The following is a 20,000-nucleotide window of genomic DNA, read 5'->3' as shown; positions in this document are numbered from 1 at the left end:
TTCTTTTCAGGTGCTTGTGGCCCAGCGATATATTCGGCAGTGAGACAGACGACGCCGTGCACACCCTGCTGCACATTTACTTCCGGCACCAGACACTGGGCCAGACGGGCTGCCTGGCCGTGGTGGGGCCCAGCCGGGACCTGTCCCAGGCCAGCGCTCGCCTCATGGAGCTCAACCTGCAGATCCGCGAGGCCCTGCACAGAGCCCAGGCTCCACCCCCGGGCCACGCCCCCAGCCCCACGCCCACCACCCAGACCCAGATCGACACCCACAGCACAGTCCTCAGCACGGGGCTGTGACTCTCAGGACAGTCTGGGCTTGGGCTGGGACGAGGACTTGGGGTGGGAGGTGGGGGGGGGTTGTGGTGCGGCCCGGGGCAGATGTGCAAACTTTACCTTAAAGGGCTAAAGGACGTATGTGAGGATCATACTCACTTTAAGGAAAAAAGAAAAAACTGTTCACAAATTCCTTTTCTTGCCCTGTTTCCTTCTCCCTGCTGTCATCCTCTGACATAACGCATCGCAGAGGCAACGCTATGGAGGGCCGTGTTAATGGACCAAGCCCCTGCGGCCAGGGACAGTTCGGAGGAAGGACACCGGCCCCGCGATCATGGATCAAACTGGATGCTTTTTGGCAGGGAAAATCCTGCGACCTCTAGGGTGTCCTGAAAGTGACCCATGGTTAATTTCTGCTCTGCTAGGATCCGGGGGGTGGCGAGCTGTGTTTTGTTGAGTGATGTAACTGCAGAAATGGTGCATCCATAATATGCGAATTGGCACATTAATACAGGGACTTCAACCACATTTTACTCATTAAACACAAAACAATAAGTACACAAAAGAACCAAACAAAGGTTTCAAAAGCATGCTTGAACAAGAGGAGCACTGCGAGACATATTTTTGGAGAAATGTATTTTTATTAGAGCTAACAATTCTAGGTTGTAAATGTTAGGATATTTAATGTATAATTGCAAGTTGAGGCCTTGGCTCAGACTCTGTATAAAGAGAGGGGTATCTTGGGTAACTTTATTGCCCTGCACTGGGGCAGACTGTAGCTTTTACTGGGTTGCTCTAACACTTACTCTGTAACCAAATAAGTAGCTGCCTGTAGACAACCATAGACTCATGCATTAGTGTGTGACAACACATGGGAGTGCGTCTGCACGTGCGTTGTACGTGCACTGATTTCTGTGCACACATTCTCTCTCCCTCACACACATTAGCACATCACACTGCACACTTGGAGTGCAATCTGGCTGCAACTCGGTATGGAAATATCAATAACTTATTGTACTCTGTATATATTTTAGAAAAATGTATAGTGTAAAAGCAGTATTTTTCCCTTGTACATTTGTGTAATGCACTGTTCAACCAGAATAGAGTATGAAGCTAAAACTAAAAAAAAAAAAAAAACCCTCCAGCTCTGAGTCTTTAATGAGCGTCCATCGTTACCCCACACCTCCATCTAAGTGTCTCTTTTACCCAGCGAGCGTCGCAGGGAGCAGAGGACGGGGGCCGAGCTCTCACCCCCTGATGCTCTCGTCTTTGCCCCGTGCATTCCTTTATCTCCACTGTGATCATGTTGGCTCACAGTCCTCTGTGGAGGCCAAGCTCCCCCCTGGCAAGGGAGGAAACTAGGGCCAGTGGTCAGCCATGTTGGCTCTGTGGTGGCCCCACCCCCCAGCTTGAGGGGCTTGCACTGATTGAACATTTGCCTCTGCTGCACTGCGCTTGGCTCTTCTGCAGGCCCCAGACGGGCCGTGCCTGATCCATTTAACAGAGAAGGATTTAACAATCACTGTACTCATTCCCTCACAGAACTTTGTTGCTTGTCTGGTACATTTTGGATGCTGTGCTTAAAGGATATATGGATATTTACCTGGAGAAAATCATTGTTGGGGTGCATTATCCCATGTGTCTACCCCCTCAACATTTTTCTGTTTGTTTTTCCTGTCATCACCCCTTTAAATAAAAGCCTAATCAGAAGTGACTCCTCCCCTGTTTTCACAATCAACCTTTGCAGCCTTGGGCTGGAACCCTTATGCAATTTGATCATGTGGTACCTGAACACCAGTCATACCAGCAACATTCACCGCCAGCTCAGACAGGGTTTCATTATAACAGACCAGCCAGATCAACACATGTTACAGTTACATGGGCAGTGTAGTAAAGCTCCGTTGTGTGCAGTAATAGCTGGAGTGTAGAAGCTACATGCCTTTGAAGACGAGGGTGAAGACCTGCATGAACATGGAAGCAGTACAGGAGTGTTGGAATCACACCGCTCCAGTGCAGGGGCTGCTGGGAAACTTGGCCACCCTCACTACAAAGGCCCAACCATAGTGCAATGCACTCTTTGTAGAGCACGTTAAACTGAACATAATGAGGACATGCATTCCTCTAAACCAGTTTTCTCCACCGTTTCCAAACCAGCTTTATCAATTAGGACAAAGACTGCGGTTTTGCTCTTAATTGCCATTTTAATTCATTTCCCCTCCCAAAAGTGGTTCCTGCAACTATTGGTCAAACAAGAACAAAAAAATAAATAAATACGGGTTAGGGAAGCAGGCCAAGCCTCTGTTCAGACCGGCCTTTACGGAACACCCCAACCCAGACACTGCGTCAGGGCCAGAGCGCGCACGACCCGGATCCTCGCCTAGGCAATGGGAATATCCGCAGCGCACGAACCGTAGCAAGGACACGGTGCTAGATTATGTACTTGAAGCTGAACGTGCTGTCGCAGGAGAGCCGTTTGCCTTTGCAGCGGCCGCACAGATCTTGTCGGTGAGGCCGTTTTGGGTCCACGTGACGCGCCGTTCCCGGGCAGCTGCACCGTGCCTTCTTGCAGCTCTAGAAGTGGTAGATTCGGTAAGAAACCCCCCCCAATTCACTCATGGATAATGGGGGGGGAGACCAGAGGCGGGTTACCTGACAGGTGATGTCCTCTACACGGTAGGGGTTGAACGGCTTCTGACACGTCCTGCAGAACTGCTTGAAGTAGACCTGCAAGCAACGTCACGTTCTAGCACGTGCAGTAGTAAGAGTATGACGGAGCGAGTGTGACGCGGAGCGCGTGACGCAGCGCGCGGATACCTTGCTGGTGCCCTGCACACACCACACGTACGCGCTCTCCCAGCGAAGGTTACACTCCCTGCAGTGGTAGTAGCCGTATTTCTGCTCCAAGAACTGTTGGGCCAACAGGTGCGAGTTAGCGCACGGTACAAGCAGAGTCCACTAGTCAGTACACAACAAACGTCTCACCTGGAACCGAACTCTGCCCTTGGACTTGGGGGTTTGTCCACTTCTCTCAGAATCGCCCTTTCGTTGATCATCCTCCATCTGTTCGTTTTCTCCGTCGTTCTCCCCGGGTCCAGGCTTGTCGTTGGGCTCCTCCGTGTCTCGCTCGTCCTTCTCCATGACGGCCTGGTCCTCTGGTGTCCCCGGACTCCCCGCCTCCTCCACGCTGGGCGTGCGCTCCTTGTCCACTGGGTCATCCTCGAGGAAGGACGACAGGGCCCGGTTAGCGATGGGTGAATACACGGCCTGTGTGCGTGGAAACCGAACTCCGGCGGCGACTGGGCTCCCGGGGGGTTCCGCGTCCTGTCTTCTCTTGCGCAGCGTGTCTCGCTTCCGGGCCAGGAGAGTGCGCGGCCCGAGCGAGCACTGGACCGAAGCGTCGGTCCTCGGGTTCACCTGCACTCCGATGTCCTTGGTGTTGGCCTTGCGCAGCCGGGGTGTCAGGTTCGGGTTTATTTGAGACAGGATGGACTTCAGCTGCGCGCGGTGGTAATTCTCAAAGTAGTTCTCACCGTCACCATAAACGGTCACATAGTTTTTCTGTCGCCAGCCCTTGGGCTTCGGACACCTGTAGGAATAAGGGTTATAGGTTGAATAAAGATAGTTGTCGAGTGACTCGTCGCCATATGTAGCCATTTTCGCTTAGCCGACTGAGCAACCCGTCGGTAGCAAGTTAAGTAGGCAGTGGGCACGCGAGGTCCTTTAATTGGAATCAGGTGTGTAGTTTTATCCAATTAAGCATGCACGCACAAACGTAATTGACCACGAGAACAAACTGCACATTTACATAAACAAGCCATGTTTGCCATTACGTTTATTCATACCTTTCCCATGTGAATTTATATTCATTTATATTATATTTATAAATAAATATTTCACATTTGCTTTATGGATAGAGAGATGCTTTTCGATTGTTATATTAGATCCAGAATTAATCTCATTTAGATACTCTTAACTGGTTGGTTTCTACAATACTTACAGCTGCTTCACTTTGAAACCATAAAACATCATCTTTAAGCTGCTCTAAATATTCATAGCATTCAAGTACACCAAACGAAGTAGCGGTTATCATGTACAATTTTAACTCAAACATCTTGATACAGCGCTGATTTATTTTGGATAAAGGCGCTTATGAATAAAGGGGCGTGTCCTCGGTTACAGGAAAAACACTTCCAGCCTGACTGTGAATGGGGGGATGGCTCGTCACCACACGCCATTTAAGTATAGATGATTTAAAATCACATAGAGACTGATTGAGGCGTCATGGTGATCTATTATTCAAGATAATATATTAATTTTCAAAGAAGGCCTTCTGGGGTCTGTCTCTCTTTAACATTAAGTGAGTACGGTGAATATATGCCCGGTTTAGTGAATACAATGTTAATCTTTATATTTATTTTAATACTAACTTTGATTTCTGATATTCTACATTTGGAAGAGGTGATGGTGTAACCAGTTTCATATTAGTATTTGGTGTGTGGGGAGGAGGTGATGTGTGTTGGTGGGGGTGTACGTTCTGTTCACACCGCTCCTTTAGTGTGTTGGTGTGGGTGGTGTGAGCTGGACACCACCCCGTCCCCCATTGAAATGTAACATGAACCCTACACTTCTAGGCAGTTCTACACTGAAGAGATTCCACTTTTCAGTTCAGTAGTTTCACTCTAGCATAGTGACTTTCAGGATCTGATGTGAGGTTGTTTGTTTTGTCCGTGGAATGACAAGAGTGTCCAGGAGTCTCAGAGTCTGTGTCTGCCAGACATCACCAACTTGTGATGCACTGAAAATGTACTGAAACTTTATTCACTACTCATTGCCGTGGTGATGCTGGAGTACTGTGTGATGTCATAATTAGATGTGTTCCGCGTGCTCCCCTACACGGGTGTAGGGCTCCCCTCCGCCTCGCGCGTCTCCGGGGCGTTGGCGTTGGGCTCGAACGACGCCGTGGCTCCGTAGGCCGTGTCGAACGCCACGTCCTCCTCCCACAGCGTTTTGTACGTGAGGTTGGTGTCGTCCGCGCCGCCGGAGGGTTCCTGCTTATTCAGCACCTCCCGCCGGTAGGTGCGGTAGGCGAGGATGAAGACGCCGGCCTCCGCCGACTGGAAGAGCGCGTACAGCAGCGGGAACATGTGCATGCTGCCCACCAGCTGCGGCGGGAAGGCCAGGTTCAGGATGGCCGTGCACAGCTGCACGTTCTGGCAGCCCGTCTCCATGGAGACGGTACGGCAGCTGGCGGGATTCAGGTCGAAGAGACGGGCGACGCCGTAGCCGGCCGCGTAGCCCGCCATGGGCATCAACACGGCGACCAGGTAGACTGAGGCGGGGACGGTGGCCAGCAGCTCGGGCCCCAGCATGGTGCTTGTCATGATGAACAGCATCACCAACGTGACGAGCAGTGACCACAGCGACACCTGGTGGACAGAAGGGAGATCTGAGAAATGCTGGCTAATGACTGTGTGTAATTTAGGTTAGTCACAGTGCTTTGAAGAATCCTGCACAAATATTTTTGGTATTATTACTACCAGCACAAACTAAAAATAGCAGAAAACCACTTTTTCAAATGACCATTGAAAAAGCTGTAGTGCAGGAAATGCGGATTTTGATCATAAAAATGGCAAAAGCATACGTGACAGATTTATACACAAACTGATGAAATGACAGAGTGCAATACGTAATACCAAAGCACGCGTGGTGCCATTAATCACTGTAGGAAGGAGCAGAGTGACTGTGTGGCTTGGCCATGTCCCCTTAATGCACATTACCCTGCAGGAGACACACACGCCTTCCTTTATCACTCCACCCCCTCCTTTCTTTCTCTCCCTCTCTCTATCTCTCCTTCACCATACAGCTCTCGTCGAGCTGCTGTTAGATAAGCCTAACTGAAAAGAAGGATCTGCTTTAGTCGTGTAAGAGGGTGGCTTCCCTCTCGGCCCCCTGCTTGACGCTTTGGTTTGACTTCATCAGGTTTGCTCATATCTTTACACTTTTTTTTAGAAGAAAGGTCCGGTTTTAATTGGACTAATTTTACACAGAATCTTTCCTGTTGTGGAGAACTGGACACACTCCAGAACTGACTCTACACGTCTGAGCTGGACCACGGTTGTTCTCATGCAGGGATGTTTTAAGCACTATCCAATGAAATGCAAACATGTCTGAACTGTGAGCAAACACAGAGGGCTCTTCCTCACTTAGTGTCCTCACTTAAATCGTATCTCAGGAATGAAGTTAATGTAATTTATAATTCGTGGAAAAATAAATAAATCCCGGGAACACACACTAAATGAGATGTAATCCTAATTTTGATTAATGACACTCGCAGTTTCCTCCCATATACACCGCGTGGGCATAAACTAATCATAGTGGTCATTTTGAAGTCTATAGTGGTGATTTTGTCTTCACTGGGAACTTTCTCTTACCTTCAGCACGATGTCAGCCGCCCGAGTGTATCGGTACCTCAGCGCGACCCCGATGCCGATGGGAATAAGCGTGCCGAAGAGAGTGAGGATGATGGCGCCGAACGGGAGCAGGTTTACCACGGGCGTGTTGATCCAGGCGCGACTGTACATCCACAGACACAGCGGCATGAAGACGAGCGCCAGGAGGGTGGATGAGATGGTCATAACAACACTGCAGGTGAATACACACAACAGCCGCATTAACACTCGAATGCACAACGGGTAGTGACAAAAAATATTATTTTACACTTTACATTTAGCTGCAGAGTTTAGCGTGCTTTGTGCAACGTCAATTGAATGAGAATGAAGTATGAAAGTTTTAGGATTTAATGTATTGGATACCTGAGGTTCATGTCCCCGTTGACTAGTAACGACATGATGTTGGACAGGTTGCCCCCGGGGCAGCACCCGCACAGCAGCACCGCGATGGCCGCTACGTCGTCCAGAGAGAAGGCCAGGGCGTGCAGGAACGCGACCAGGGGCATGATGGCGAACTGGCAGATCGCTGCCAGCAGGAAGCCGATGGGCCTGCGGATGTGGTCGCCCAGCTGACTGACCTCCACCGTGCACCCGAGGCCCACCATGGTGAAGCACAACACGAGTCCCACGAACACGTTGATCCCGTGGCTCAGAGGCGAGTCCCAGAACGCCGGCACCAGTTGCGCGGGTCGCTCCGTCCGCGGGAGGTGACCCGACAACAAGCCCGCGGGTGTCAGGACAGTCCTGAACGTACTGACGACAGAAGACACCGGGACGTCCGTGATATGGAAGCCAGTCAAGCCGAGGTGCTCCTTAAAGCTCTCCTGGACCGTGGACACGTTGGTGGCATCCCTCGTGAGGTTCAGTATCCGCGTGAGCGCGGCGATGGGCGCGTGGGTGCTCGGCACGCGGAGGGTTTCCATCGCGTCTCTCCGGGACCGATAGGATGTCTTCAAAGAGTCCGCGTAAAGACTTACAGTCCGCCTTCAGCAGTGCCGTCCCCTAGAGGCGCGTGGTCATCTTCTTTTTGTCACCAGTGACTGGACACGGGACATTTCAGCAGGGGCGCGCGCACCGGGGCTGGTTTGTCGCGCGCGTCAGCGCAGAGCAATTAAAGACCTCAGGCTCGCGGATTGGCTCACCGACTGAGACGCGTAAGAGAAAAGCGAAAAGAAGTTGCTCAAAGATGCTCACATGTTGCTCGTTTTCCAGACCGCTTGCGCGCGTGCATGGAAACGTATTTGAAAAAGCCCGCGCGCTGTTTGTGCGCGCGGACATTCCTGCTGCAACTACTGACCGCTGGAGAACACGCAGGTGTGAAGATACGCACCATTCTGGAGTGAATTATATAGTCAGAATAAACCCAGAATCGATCACCTGTTGTTCGTGGAAATTCGCTTGAGGACACCATGACCTGCGATTGAATTGTCTGACATTAAAATAAATACTTTTTATTCTTTAAACCGCCACCTACGTTCACTGTTAAAGACTATTATTTCGGGCGTTATTTAAATGAAACTATCGTAAGAAATGTCTCTGTGATTTTTGAATGTCGTGTTTCAAGACCACTCGTCTGAAGTGAATGGGATACTATCGCCTTTTCGCAGGTGGGTGTTATAGCGCCGTGATGTAGCCTTAGGGTTGATGGGGAAAAGCTACCTTTGATACGTTTTAGAAATATAATGTCAGAGTATAGACATCGCAAAACGGGAGTCCTTTATAAAGTGCAGTGCACGCTAGTTTAAGTTTTACCAAGAAACGTTTGGAATGAATGGAACAAACGTATGGAAATAACAGACTGAATTTGCGACACTGTGCAAAGTCTGTGGTACCCTAGAAACACTTGTGTGAATGATTTACAGTTATCGATCCAGACACTGCAGACTATTGCGAAAACTTGAAGTTTGTGCACTTGAATATGTGGTGCATAAAATTTTCTTTTTCAAAAATTCTGAATTACTTGTCAATCGTTGTGAACAAATTGTTATTTGATCAGGATCATGTTTTTTAAACTCCATATAACGTATAGTGCCCCTCCCTAGACACGCAGATCTCTCCCCCGGTGTGTGTAAGTGTTGGCCGGTGTTATTTACTCAGTGTCCCCATGACTTGTACTGCACACACCACGACTGAAGTCAAGTGTTAAATCTCGCTATTTTAAAAATAAGCGAGAAGCTGGGAGACATTAGGGTGAATGTGAGATATCGCGTAAAAGGTAATGTTTTCCCTTGTATTATTTTAGTGTTATTGCTTCTAATTTGTATATAAATGGTATGGCTATAATCTGACTAAAAGTCGTAAATTTCCTTCAGTGGGCCTATGTATGCGATAGATACGAGATGCAGGCGTGTGCTATTAAGATAAGATTTATAATATCTAAGTATTTCTCATCTTTTCTTTCAAACTTATATTGCCCGAAGCATACGGTAAATATTATTTACACAAGCAGATATGATTTTCCTTAGGTCAAATAAATGTAGCTACCGTCAGATTACACAACGTCAAATACAGTTTGCTGACAGACGGATTTTTGTGTGAGCAATCGAAATATAGCTAGTGTTATATCGAATGTGTCGATCTTTAAATGACTTTTGTGAGTTATATTTTCCGTTATGTTGACGATGAAATGTCTTGTCTTATTTACGACAGTGTCGTCAAGATGGACTCTCTGTCTCTCCTTGTGCTCGGCGTGGTTCTCTGTTTCAGTTGCTATGGCGCCTTCTCGTGCCCAAAGCGATGCACCTGCCACGTTGGCATCGACACCACGGAGGTTGTGTGTCCCGACGTCTCGCTCTCGCGTTACCCTAGTGACAGTCTGCCAGGTAGCACCACCTCTCTGACCATTCAGTTCACCAGCTTGGACAACATCACCGCCTATGACCTGAGAGCCACGCCCCTCCTGCAGGAGCTCCACCTACCAGGAAACAGACTGAGCAGCTTGCCTGCACACCTGCTTGTTGGTCTGCAGCACCTCCACACCATAGACCTCACAGGTGAGTGACTTGTGTGTGCATGGTCGTCAAAGCTGTGTGTGTGTGTGTGTGTGTGTGTGTAGCCTCACAGATGAATGTGTGTATATACTCCTTAGATCTTACATGAGTATACTTGCACACCGTGAGTCTTGGGTCAGTGTGTTGAAGATAAACAAGCCAACTCAATCTCAGGGGACCTGCAGATGTCATTCGCGTTTGTTTTTATCGTCTTGTGTTTCCCAGGACCTCTTTATCATGTTTTGTTTCTGTCAGGAAACCTGTTCCAGACGCTCCCTCCTCAGGTGTTCCATCATGCTCCCTTACTTACCTTGGTGCTTAAGGACAACCTGCTCACCAACGTCAGCGCTGACTGGCTTCCCAGAACCAGCAACCTCACCTGGCTGGACCTGTCAGGGAACAAGTTGAGTAAAGGCCCGTCAGCTCTGCTCCAGAGGTTGACCCGCCTGGAGATTCTACACCTGTCCCAGAACCACCTGGAGGAGCTGCCAGCCGATTCCTTCCATTCCCTCCCTGCTTTGGAGAGACTTTACCTGGACGAGAACAAACTCCAGGCCTTGGATGCCAAGGCCTTCAGTGGCAATGCTAACCTAACTCACCTGTTCCTGCAGAAGAACCAGCTGGAATCGCTCCCAGCCGCGGTGTTCCACGGGCTGGCCCGCCTGCACTACGTGGACCTGTCTGAGAACAAGCTGGGCTCCCTGGCCTCGGGCACCCTGGCGGAGGGGATGGTCTGGGTGGACCTCAGCTCCAACCCCTGGCACTGCGACGCTGCGCTGGTGCCCCTGTGGAAGTGGCTGTGCGGCCAGAGCGACAGGTCCGAGCCCACCTGCGTCTCTCCTGAGGCCCTGAAGGGCCGGGTCATCTCCCAGCTCACCAGCGCCGAGCTGAGTCCGGTCCCGGCCCAATGAGAGGAGAAGAGAGGAGGAGGATGAAGGATGAGTGACAGGGAAGGGAGCAACTCATGCTGGAAGAGGAGAGAGTGATGAGTGGTGAGAGGAACCAGTGCAACAGGGAGAGAGAGAAGAATGAATAATTCATGTTATTACACTAAAAAATACACAATAAAACTGATTAACTGAAGACTCTGGATATTTGATATTTTTTTAAGTATGAAAAGATTTGATGAGCTGATTCGGGTTTGTTCAGAGTGAAGGTTGAAGTGGGGGCTCTCACACACACCCTTATACCCAGGGCAGAAAGACCAAAGACTTTTTGAGTTTGAGAGGCTTTAGAAGCAGATTCCAGATTTTACATGATGTGATGTAGCAAATGCAGAACATTTATGTTTGAGGAACTAGATTACTGAACGTGACTTATCACTGTCACTACTGAGGAACTAGACTACTGAATGTCACTTATCACTGTCACTACTGAGGAACTAGACTACTGAATGTGACTTATCACTGTCACTACTGAGGAACTAGACTACTGAATGTCACTTATCACTGTCACTACTGAGGAACTAGACTACTGAATGTCACTTATCACTGTCACTACTGAGGAACTAGACTACTGAACGTGACTTATCACTGTCACTACTGAGGAACTAGACTACTGAATATCACTTATCACTGTCACTACTGAGGAACTAGACTACTGAAAGTCACTTATCACTGTCACTACTGAGGAACTAGACTACTGAAAGTCACTTATCACTGTCACTACTGAGGAACTAGACTACTGAATGTCACTTATCACTGTCACTACTGAAGAACTAGACTACTGAATGCATGATTCATCGCTGTCACTTTGAGGAACTAGACTACTGAACATGTGATGTATCGCTGTAACTCAGAGTGGATGCTGACCACGATTGCTAGTAGTTCATCTTTAGCTCTGCTGTGCAGCCTCAGAACGAGGAGCAGCCACTCATCCACCAACTCAGACACCTTTTTAAGACATTTTATTTGAAATGTGAGTTAACACAGGGGAAACTGAGCATCATATTTGTGGAATATAAAAGTTTTTTTTTTGTTTGTTTTAACAAAATGTCAACAAAATGGAGTGGCACAAGTGTGCATTGGCCTATACCAGCTCCAGGGTTCCCCTAAACACAGCACCCCCGTTGGGTGGAGGACACTCACCGCCCCCTCTGGAGGCTCGTCACCTCAATAAATAAGCCTCTTATTACACCAGAGCACTCATTCATAAATATTAATGTTTATACATTTTGTTCCAAAAAGGCAAATATAAATGTTATTAAAGCAACTACAAAACCAAATAACAATAGTAATAATAATACATTAGCCGAAATGCCAGCAGGAAGTGCAAACCCCTGAAGCATCAATTGGCAAAGCAAATCTTGGCACAAAACAAAATTCAGAAAATGAGTTATTAAAGCAAAAGCTTGACTGAATAAATTATAGGCACTCATATTTAAAACGCACTTTCGAAGTCTGACGCAGTACTGTGCTGATGTCATCACCATGCATGTGAGGTGGCATTGTGGTTCGCCCACACAAAATGGCTCCATCACAGTCACACGCGCGCGCGCACGCACACACACACACTCCCCTCACCACTCCCAAGTCCGACAGGCTTTTCTTAAACTGGGCAAACTGGGTTTTGAAATAGATGTGTGACGGAGACAACCATGTGACGTTGATTCCTTGGGAGGAGGTGTTCATTAGACTTCTGGAGCTGTTCATTAGACAGCGGCTCGTTAGACGCAGTCTAATAAAGCTACCACACTACCCCCTCAGCCACTCACACTGATGGGTTCAATGTACTCCACAGAATTCAATATGCACGAGGAAATTTGACCAAATTCAACAATTATTGTTTAACATCTAATGGTCTGCCATAGTCCAACTCCCAGTAAAAAGAACACATTATAGATACAATTTCAAAAGGTCTCGCTGATTAATGATCCTCTGGATTAAATCATATCAACCCTGGTTTGTATATCTTGGTTCTTACATGAAACACAGTGATAAAACCTTCTGAAATATATCCAATCACCTTTATGAATCCATTAAAAATGCTTTGGAAATGTAGCTAGTTGAGGTTTGACATCAACATCCCAAACTAAAAAAATGCTTAACCAAACAAAATACTGTGATGAACGTTGTTTTTAAATAATTATTCCTAAATAAATAATTGTCACATAGGTTTGAAAAGCTCTTCTGGCAGAAAGTAATGGATCCAATTCTAGGCCACCATACAGACAATAATATATATTTTTTAAGTGTCAAAGCTAAACATTACAGACAGCCATTACAAAACTTCAGAGCAACATTCCTCTCTCACAGGATTGCAACAAGCCCAATACAGAGCAAACACACGTAACAAAAGACAAGGGTCTCCTCTTCCAGCTGGAGCAGGGTGGAGCAGTAAAGTGTTGGAGCACAGGTTCAGCTCAGAGAGCCAATCATGGAGCACGCAGTCAGGCAAGGAGCTGCAGGCCTCATCTGGTCTGTGTTTGGTTGGTGAGAGTGCCCTCTGGTGGCAGAATGAGTAGATCTCAGTTGGTTTCTTTGGCATTCTCTGATCTCTGGCCAGCCATACAACTGTCCCACTCTCTTGCACATGGGTGTGTGGTTTAGAACTGTGGGTAAAGTGCCAGGTTGGACTATCCGTCTGTGCAGACTTCTGAGCGTGCTCAGTAGCAGCCTTCTCTCCAGCTCTCATCTCTGATTCCACCGTAGGTGCGTGGAGCTGGCAGAGACCTAGAGGTCACACACACACACACACACACACACACACACACACACACACACACACACACACACACACACACACACACGATAATGGGATTCAAATTCTAAAATAAATAACAAATAAAAGCATTTTAAATCTGTATGTAGTCTTCACTCTGGATTACAGCACTCAATTACCTGACATGAAACCCTCTCCTGTTCACATGACTATACGCATACATACTAATATGTGGAACACAGTGGTGTGGTTGAGGCCGTGTGTGTGTGTGTGTGTGTGTGTGTGTGTGTGTGTGTGTACCTGCGCACTGGCTGAGCCAGTTTACTGCGAGGCACGGGTAAAGCCCCGCCTGCAGAGCCGCTGGGGCGTGGCAGACCGCTGCGGGGCGGGGCTAGAGTGCGGGTGGGCGTGGCCGTTCCTGACGCAGGATTAGACATGGCCTTCACAGGCTGCCGTAGGGCCAGGGGAGAAGGGGCGGCGGGAGTCCGCAACTTACTGCTGGAGGGGACTGAGGAAGAGGAGAGACAGGGGGAAGATTAAGATAGGAAGACGAAAAAAGAAAAGTTCAGAGGAAAAACGGCGGTCTGAAAATACATTTAATAACATGAGTGATTCAGCATTCCAAAAACATACATATGAAAACCTCAGGAATGACAATGTATGAATAAACAAACACAAACCAGAATGAGATGGACACACACACACACACACACACACACACACACACACACACACACACACACACACACACACCTCCTGTCCATCAACTCCACAGCACAACGGAATTGGCCAGTGTATGTACAGCACACAGACAACAGTTCACGTTCACAGTCACAGATCACACCAGTTTTTTAACAAGCATATAAAATCACAAAACAACAAATAAATATAAACACACAATGAATCAATAAACAATGAATGCAAAGAATCGGTGGGCAGGCTGCAATGATCTCGATGGGTGGAGTTAAACTACCGCACATGTCCAAACATCCTCAGTAAGAGTGCAGACTGCAGCTCCTACGCCCTCTAGTGGCAAACCAACACACGCACAAACACACTCAAAAAAGGAGAACATCACCATACAAAAAACCAGCAGCATCCTGAGTGAATACTCACTGAAATCTCCCTCGTCTCCAAAGCAACACGAGAGGTGAACTGAAGACAGAGACAGGAGAGGCTGGGGTTGAAATGCATTCGTACACATACCCCACTGGCCTGGAGTGACGCTAACGTGCATGGCCTGGCGTGGTGAGTGGACATGGATGTGGAGAACCGAATACTTCCTGGCTGGACTGGACTATACCATCTGCTCAGCTGAAGGTTAAGTGAGTGAGCTATACCAATCACGTCATGTTAGGGGGGGTGAACAGTTCATCCAGCCTTCATCACCAGAGTCGGGCTGAGCCAACAATCTGATCTCCACATGCGTGTATACACATTTACACCTGGCACGTCACAGGACTGACAGCATGTCATGGTATGATGTGGAAGACGGAACATGAAACGACATCATCCAGTAAGAGCTCCGGCTGAGCGGGTTGGTTCTGGGTTCTGTTCAGAAAAGCTCCCGAGACTCCAGAACTGTTCGGAGAGCACAGACGAACGTTTCAGTGGTTCGCACAGGAAAACTTGAAGGCTACATCACAAATGTGATCTACACATGCAGGTCAGCCCTGGAGCACAGATATCAACTCAGCATATGGGGTCACGACCCCATAGACAACCTCGACAACATATGGTTGTGGACTTCTCCAGTGCATTCTTACAGCAAACTCACAATGTCATACTGTGAGCATGTTTCACTCTCCCTCACACAGACACACACACACACACAAACACCACCACGGCCGGTGGTGAAACGGCTGACGATGTGCAGTGAGCTCATAGCACTGCAGTCTCGGAATAAACAGATTCAGCGGTGGCGAACGTACTGTACACAGAGCAGCACGATTTTAGAGCCACACTATGACAAAGGCTCACGCTAGCCCGCGTCACGCTAGCCCACGTCTTTTAGCAAACACAAAGCTATACAGTCACCCAACGCGCAAGTACCCAGTTAAATGTTGTATATGTTGTATAATCACCTCATTGCCTCCCTCTTCACCAAACGTTTTTGCAAAAAAATTCTCACTGTAAACATAACGCTTCCAAATGAATTAAAGAACCAAATGAGTAAAAAACAATAATAAGAGGGAATTTATTTATTTTTTATTCCAATTCTACAATTAAATAAACTCCCAATTATTTGAGGCCAAACCGCGATGGCCACTAGGGGTCAGCGTCGAGCACAACTGGGGTCTGGCTGTGTGCGTTACCTCGTAGAGACGTGGGGTTCTGCAGCTGCTCTTTGGGCTTCGGAGAGGCCCGCGTCGGCCCGGTGAGCCTGTGGTGCTGCGCTGCTGGGAGACAAGCGGGTGTCACAGTCCCACACGGGCTGGTCAGAAATCAGCGCTTACTTCTGACCCACCCAAGCACATTTGGTAACCATGACTGACACGCTGATCCAGGATCAGCGCACGACTCGAGGTTAGACAGAGGAAGGGCAGCTGTGAAGAGTGGAGCTGAGAGGATGAGACAGAAGGCCACTGTGATGACCAGCCATGCCCCGCCTACAGAGAGAGCCCCGCTATCCAGACACAGGCCACTAGAGGGCGTCAAAGGCGAAGGAACGCTCTGACCCAGAGAGGAAGCGCCATCGCAAGGGCAGCACCAGCCGACCCGAGAGGACCCGAGAGAGAGAGAGAGAGAGAGAGAGAGAGAGAGAGAGAGAGAGAGAGAGAGAGAGAGAGAGAGAGAGAGAGAGAGAGAGAGAGAGAGAGAGAGACCTCAGCCAGGGAGAAAGAGAGCGAGGGAGGGCATGCTTGGAGGACTAATAAAGGAGAAGGAGAGACTCCTCCCACCAGTCAGCCTCTCATGCCATCATGCACATGTGCGTTTGTTCACATTCACTGTGACAACACGCTCACTGAACACACACTGCAACACAGCGTAGCTGCTCAGTAAATCACCAGAGCTCCACCAACGCCAGAGAGCCTCACCCAGACACAGCAGTCATGCTAAAGGAGCGTGAACTTGTGGAGTCGGTCCTCCAGCAGGAAGGTGTGAGAAGAGGAAGTGTTATTCCCATTCCAGCCAAACCACTGACAGGAAGTGTGAGGAGCAAACCCACAGAACCCCCCAGAACCTCAGAGCAGAACGTCCTATTAGAATGTAAACCACAGTTTTCCTTCATTACATAAATACTGCAGAATTCATCATGACGTTTGCAGGGGAAAAATTATGTGTGTTTTGGGTGTGTGGGTGTGTGTGTGTGTGTGTGTGTGTGTGTGTGTGTGTGTGAGCGTGTGTGCATGTGTAGACAGTTGCAGACAGAAAAACATGTAGATGTCTCCAGTACCTGACAGACAGTGGTCCACATGGTGTGTGTGTGTGTGTGTGTGTGTGTGTGTGTGTGTGTGTGTGTGTACTCACTAGTTGACTGACTCTGATGTCGGGGAGATCCATTTGGCACCTGCAGGTTGGACTCACAGCTGCGGCTGTTTTTGACGGGTTCTGCAGCAGAGCCCGAACTGGAGCGGGTCAGGTTGGGAAGACTGCGCCGGAGTTTCTCTGCACGCGCACACACACACACACACACACACACACACACACACACACACACACACACACACACACACGTGTCATGATTTCTGTCCTTCTTGCACTTCCTGTCTGACCGTCAGTACTATGACGTTGGCCACGCCCACCTTCGTTCTTGATGGCGTTGGCATGGGGCTCGTGGGCGGAGCCCTGCAGAGAGAGGCGGGGCTGCTGCAGGCGGCTGATGATTGGCGGTTGGGGCGAGGCGCGGGCGTACTCCAGCGAGCGGGCGGGCGAGCGCGAGCGGGGAGAGTGGCGGGGAGAGGGGCGGGGCGAGGGGCGGGGCGAGGGGCTGAAGCGGGCCGCTACTGGGCCGTGCTGGCCGAAGGGCGGAGCCTGCTGCAGCGCCGCCTCCTCCTCGTCCTCCAGGCTCTGGGCGTCCAGCTCCTGGTCACTGAGGGTCCCTCGCCGCAGAGACTGACAGGAGGAGCCGGAGCTGCGACGAGACGTGGTGGCCGCGTAGTCCTGACGTAGACCTGCAGGGGGGGGGGGGGGGGGGGGGGGGTTGAAAAGGAGAGCGTGTTAAAAGAATGAGTAACTGGAAAGCAACAGGGAAACGTAATACATAGAGTAATGTAAATCAGTACTCAATAGTGAGAAAATTTCGCCACCATTCGTGAATAATAGTGCATGAAACGGTTAAACCATATTCAAAAGTTCTGAAAACAAAACTGTATCAAGTTTTACTAGTTGAATAACAGCACACAATCACAGCCGGGTCTAACCGACATTACCCACTCTGTATGAGTCATCACACGAGTCATTACGTTGGCAGGAAGATGATACAAGTCATAACGCACACCATGATGAACACATCCAGACCACATGAGCGGAGCACAGAGATAACTGGAGAAGACCATATGAGCGGAGCACAGAGATAACTGGAGAAGACCATATGAGCGGAGCACAGAGATAACTGGAGAAGACCATATGAGCAGAGCACAGAGATAACTGGAGAAGACCATATGAGCGGAGCACAGAGATAACTGGAGAAGACCATATGAGCGGAGCACAGAGACAACTGGAGAAGACCATATGAGCGGAGCACAGAGATAACTGGAGAAGACCATATGAGCGGAGCACAGAGATAACTGGAGAAGACCATATGAGCGGAGCACAGAGATAACTGGAGAAGACCATATGAGCGGAGCACAGAGATAACTGGAGAAGACCATATGAGCGGAGCACAGAGACAACTGGAGAAGACCATATGAGCGGAGCACAGAGACAACTGGAGAAGACCATATGAGCGGAGCACAGAGACAACTGGAGAAGACCATATGAGCGGAGCACAGAGACAACTGGAGAAGACCATATGAGCGGAGCACAGAGATAACTGGAGAAGACCATATGAGCGGAGCACAGAGATAACTGGAGAAGACCATATGAGCGGAGCACAGAGGTAACTGGAGAAGACCATATGAGCGGAGCACAGAGATAACTGGAGAAGACCATATGAGCGGAGCACAGAGGTAACTGGAGAAGACCATATGAGCGGAGCACAGAGATAACTGGAGAAGACCATATGAGCGGAGCACAGATCCGGGGGGACTCACTCTCCTCCTGCATGCGTGCGAGTATCTGCACGTCCGTCACGTCGTTCAGCTTGTAGGTGGTGGTGGACGATCCCACCGAGTCTTCATCCATCTCAGACGTGCTCAGCTCACTGTCCACCGACGACTGGGGGCTCACCGCGGGGGGGTTCCGCTCTGACGAGCCCCGCTGGTAGCCTGCAGGTAAACACACACACACACACACACACACACACACACACACACAGGTGATGCGAGGGCAGGGTTGGTAGTGCGGGGGGGCGGGGCTGGTAGTGTGGGGGCGGGGCCAGGACTAACCTCCGCTCCCAGGCAGAACTAGCTGCCTGACGATGGGCACTCTGGAGGGGGTGGAGGAGGGCGAGTTGAAGCCGCTGCTGTAGGGGCTGCCTGCCGCGTATGGACTATATGAGCCACCGTAGCCCTGAGTGCTGCTGCCATACAGACTCCGCCTCTTATTAGCTGCAGGGGGGGCAGGAGGGAGGGGGGGGGGGGGGGTTATTATCTGGGATATGCAGACCTGCCAGATTACCACACCTCCAACACACAGCATGCATTAACAAACAACAATAATATTCAGGCTATCTGCACTCTACCAAGTGTGTGTGTGTGTGTGTGTGTGTGTGTGTGTGTGTGTGTGTAGGATGCTGTGTTCATGCTCCCTGAGTCTATTGAAGCATATGACACTGGTAGAGCTCAGAGAGCCCCATAAAAAACCTCCTCTGCTCCCTGCAGTTAACAATATGCTTAATTCACTTCAGCTCAGCACAAAGATCACTTCTCTCCAACTTCCACACACAAGTGCCTTGTTCAACACACACACACACACACACACACACACACACACACACACACACACACACACACACACACACACGGTGTCCGCCTCAATGTAGTCATTCAGTAGATAACAGAACAGCATTAAGCTGTTTTTGTTGGGATCAGTACAGGCCTTCACTTCTGGACTGGGTCATGTTCTGTAGTGTTGGTGTGGCACAGGTGGGGGTGTGGTGTGGCACAGGTGGGGGTGTGGTGTAGCGCGGTGGGGGTGTGGTGTAGCGCGGTGGGGGTGTGGTGTAGCGCGGTGGGGGTGTGGTGTAGCGCGGTGGGGGTGTGGTGTAGCGCGGTGGGGGTGTGGTGTGGCACAGGTGTGGGTGTGGTGTGGCACAGGTGTGGGTGTGGTGTAGCGCGGTGTGGGTGTGGTGTAGCGCGGTGTGGGTGTGGTGTAGCGCGGTGTGGGTGTGGTGTAGCGCGGTGTGGGTGTGGTGTAGCGCGGTGTGGGTGTGGTGTAGCGCGGTGTGGGTGTGGTGTAGCGCGGTGTGGGTGTGGTGTAGCGCGGTGTGGGTGTGGTGTAGCGCGGTGTGGGTGTGGTGTAGCGCGGTGTGGGTGTGGTGTAGCGCGGTGTGGGTGTGGTGTAGCGCGGTGTGGGTGTGGTGT

General features: G+C 49.7%; 5 protein-coding genes across 21 annotated transcripts in view; 2 read left to right on the top strand and 3 right to left on the bottom strand.

The window, feature by feature from the left end:
• The window catches only part of LOC143523222 (protein furry homolog-like), a 37,407-nt gene extending 35,988 nt beyond the window's left edge, over positions 1–1,419 (top strand). For all 9 annotated transcript variants that reach the window (XM_077017566.1, XM_077017564.1, XM_077017562.1 and 6 more), the window contains one exon: positions 11–1,419. In XM_077017566.1, the coding sequence (XP_076873681.1) occupies positions 11–299 (289 nt within the window). In that variant the 3' untranslated portion in view covers positions 300–1,419. The remainder of the gene's footprint in view (positions 1–10) is intronic.
• Positions 1,420–2,456: 1,037 nt separating this feature from the next.
• On the bottom strand, positions 2,457–3,975 carry zar1 (zygote arrest 1). The gene is made up of 4 exons (XM_077017570.1): positions 3,258–3,975; positions 3,090–3,182; positions 2,925–2,999; positions 2,457–2,846 (listed from the first exon to the last, which is right to left on the bottom strand). The coding sequence occupies exons 1-4, from the start codon at positions 3,927–3,929 to the stop codon at positions 2,703–2,705; spliced, it is 984 nt and encodes a 327-aa protein (XP_076873685.1). The 5' UTR covers positions 3,930–3,975; the 3' UTR covers positions 2,457–2,702.
• Positions 3,976–5,119: 1,144 nt separating this feature from the next.
• slc10a4 (solute carrier family 10 member 4) lies at positions 5,120–7,647 on the bottom strand. Its single transcript, XM_077017567.1, has 3 exons — positions 7,088–7,647; positions 6,707–6,917; positions 5,120–5,701 (listed from the first exon to the last, which is right to left on the bottom strand). The coding sequence occupies exons 1-3, from the start codon at positions 7,645–7,647 to the stop codon at positions 5,165–5,167; spliced, it is 1,308 nt and encodes a 435-aa protein (XP_076873682.1). The 3' UTR covers positions 5,120–5,164.
• A 257-nt stretch (positions 7,648–7,904) lies between these two features.
• Positions 7,905–10,756, top strand: LOC143523225 (uncharacterized). 2 transcript variants are annotated; one of them, XM_077017569.1, is made up of 3 exons: positions 7,905–8,331; positions 9,374–9,717; positions 9,970–10,756. In XM_077017569.1, exons 2-3 carry the CDS (start codon positions 9,384–9,386, stop codon positions 10,623–10,625), a joined length of 990 nt encoding a protein of 329 aa, XP_076873684.1. In that variant the 5' UTR covers positions 7,905–8,331; positions 9,374–9,383; the 3' UTR covers positions 10,626–10,756. The 2 variants fall into 2 exon arrangements, with proteins under 2 accessions (XP_076873684.1, XP_076873683.1); XM_077017568.1 differs by lacking the exon at positions 7,905–8,331 and adding an exon at positions 8,359–8,939.
• A 954-nt stretch (positions 10,757–11,710) lies between these two features.
• slain2 (SLAIN motif family, member 2) overlaps positions 11,711–20,000 on the bottom strand; it is an 18,101-nt gene continuing 9,811 nt past the window's right edge. The window contains exons 3-10 of one of the 8 annotated variants that reach the window (XM_077017549.1): positions 18,864–19,025; positions 18,570–18,743; positions 17,121–17,489; positions 16,846–16,983; positions 15,690–15,773; positions 14,491–14,529; positions 13,675–13,882; positions 11,711–13,385 (exon numbers count right to left, since the gene is read on the bottom strand). In XM_077017549.1, coding sequence (XP_076873664.1) covers positions 13,319–13,385; positions 13,675–13,882; positions 14,491–14,529; positions 15,690–15,773; positions 16,846–16,983; positions 17,121–17,489; positions 18,570–18,743; positions 18,864–19,025 — 1,241 coding nt within the window. In that variant the 3' untranslated portion in view covers positions 11,711–13,318. Of the gene's footprint in view, positions 13,386–13,674; positions 13,883–14,386; positions 14,956–15,689; positions 15,774–16,845; positions 16,984–17,120; positions 17,490–18,569; positions 18,744–18,863; positions 19,026–20,000 lie in introns of those variants that run through there. The other 7 variants (XM_077017550.1, XM_077017551.1, XM_077017552.1 and 4 more) reach the window with 7 other exon arrangements.

This window comes from Brachyhypopomus gauderio, chromosome 9 (genome assembly GCF_052324685.1).
Source record: "Brachyhypopomus gauderio isolate BG-103 chromosome 9, BGAUD_0.2, whole genome shotgun sequence".
Classification (NCBI taxonomy): Eukaryota; Metazoa; Chordata; class Actinopteri; order Gymnotiformes; family Hypopomidae; genus Brachyhypopomus; species Brachyhypopomus gauderio.
The sequence above is the reverse complement of the archived record's forward strand: the minus strand, read 5'-3'. Positions and strand labels throughout refer to the sequence as shown.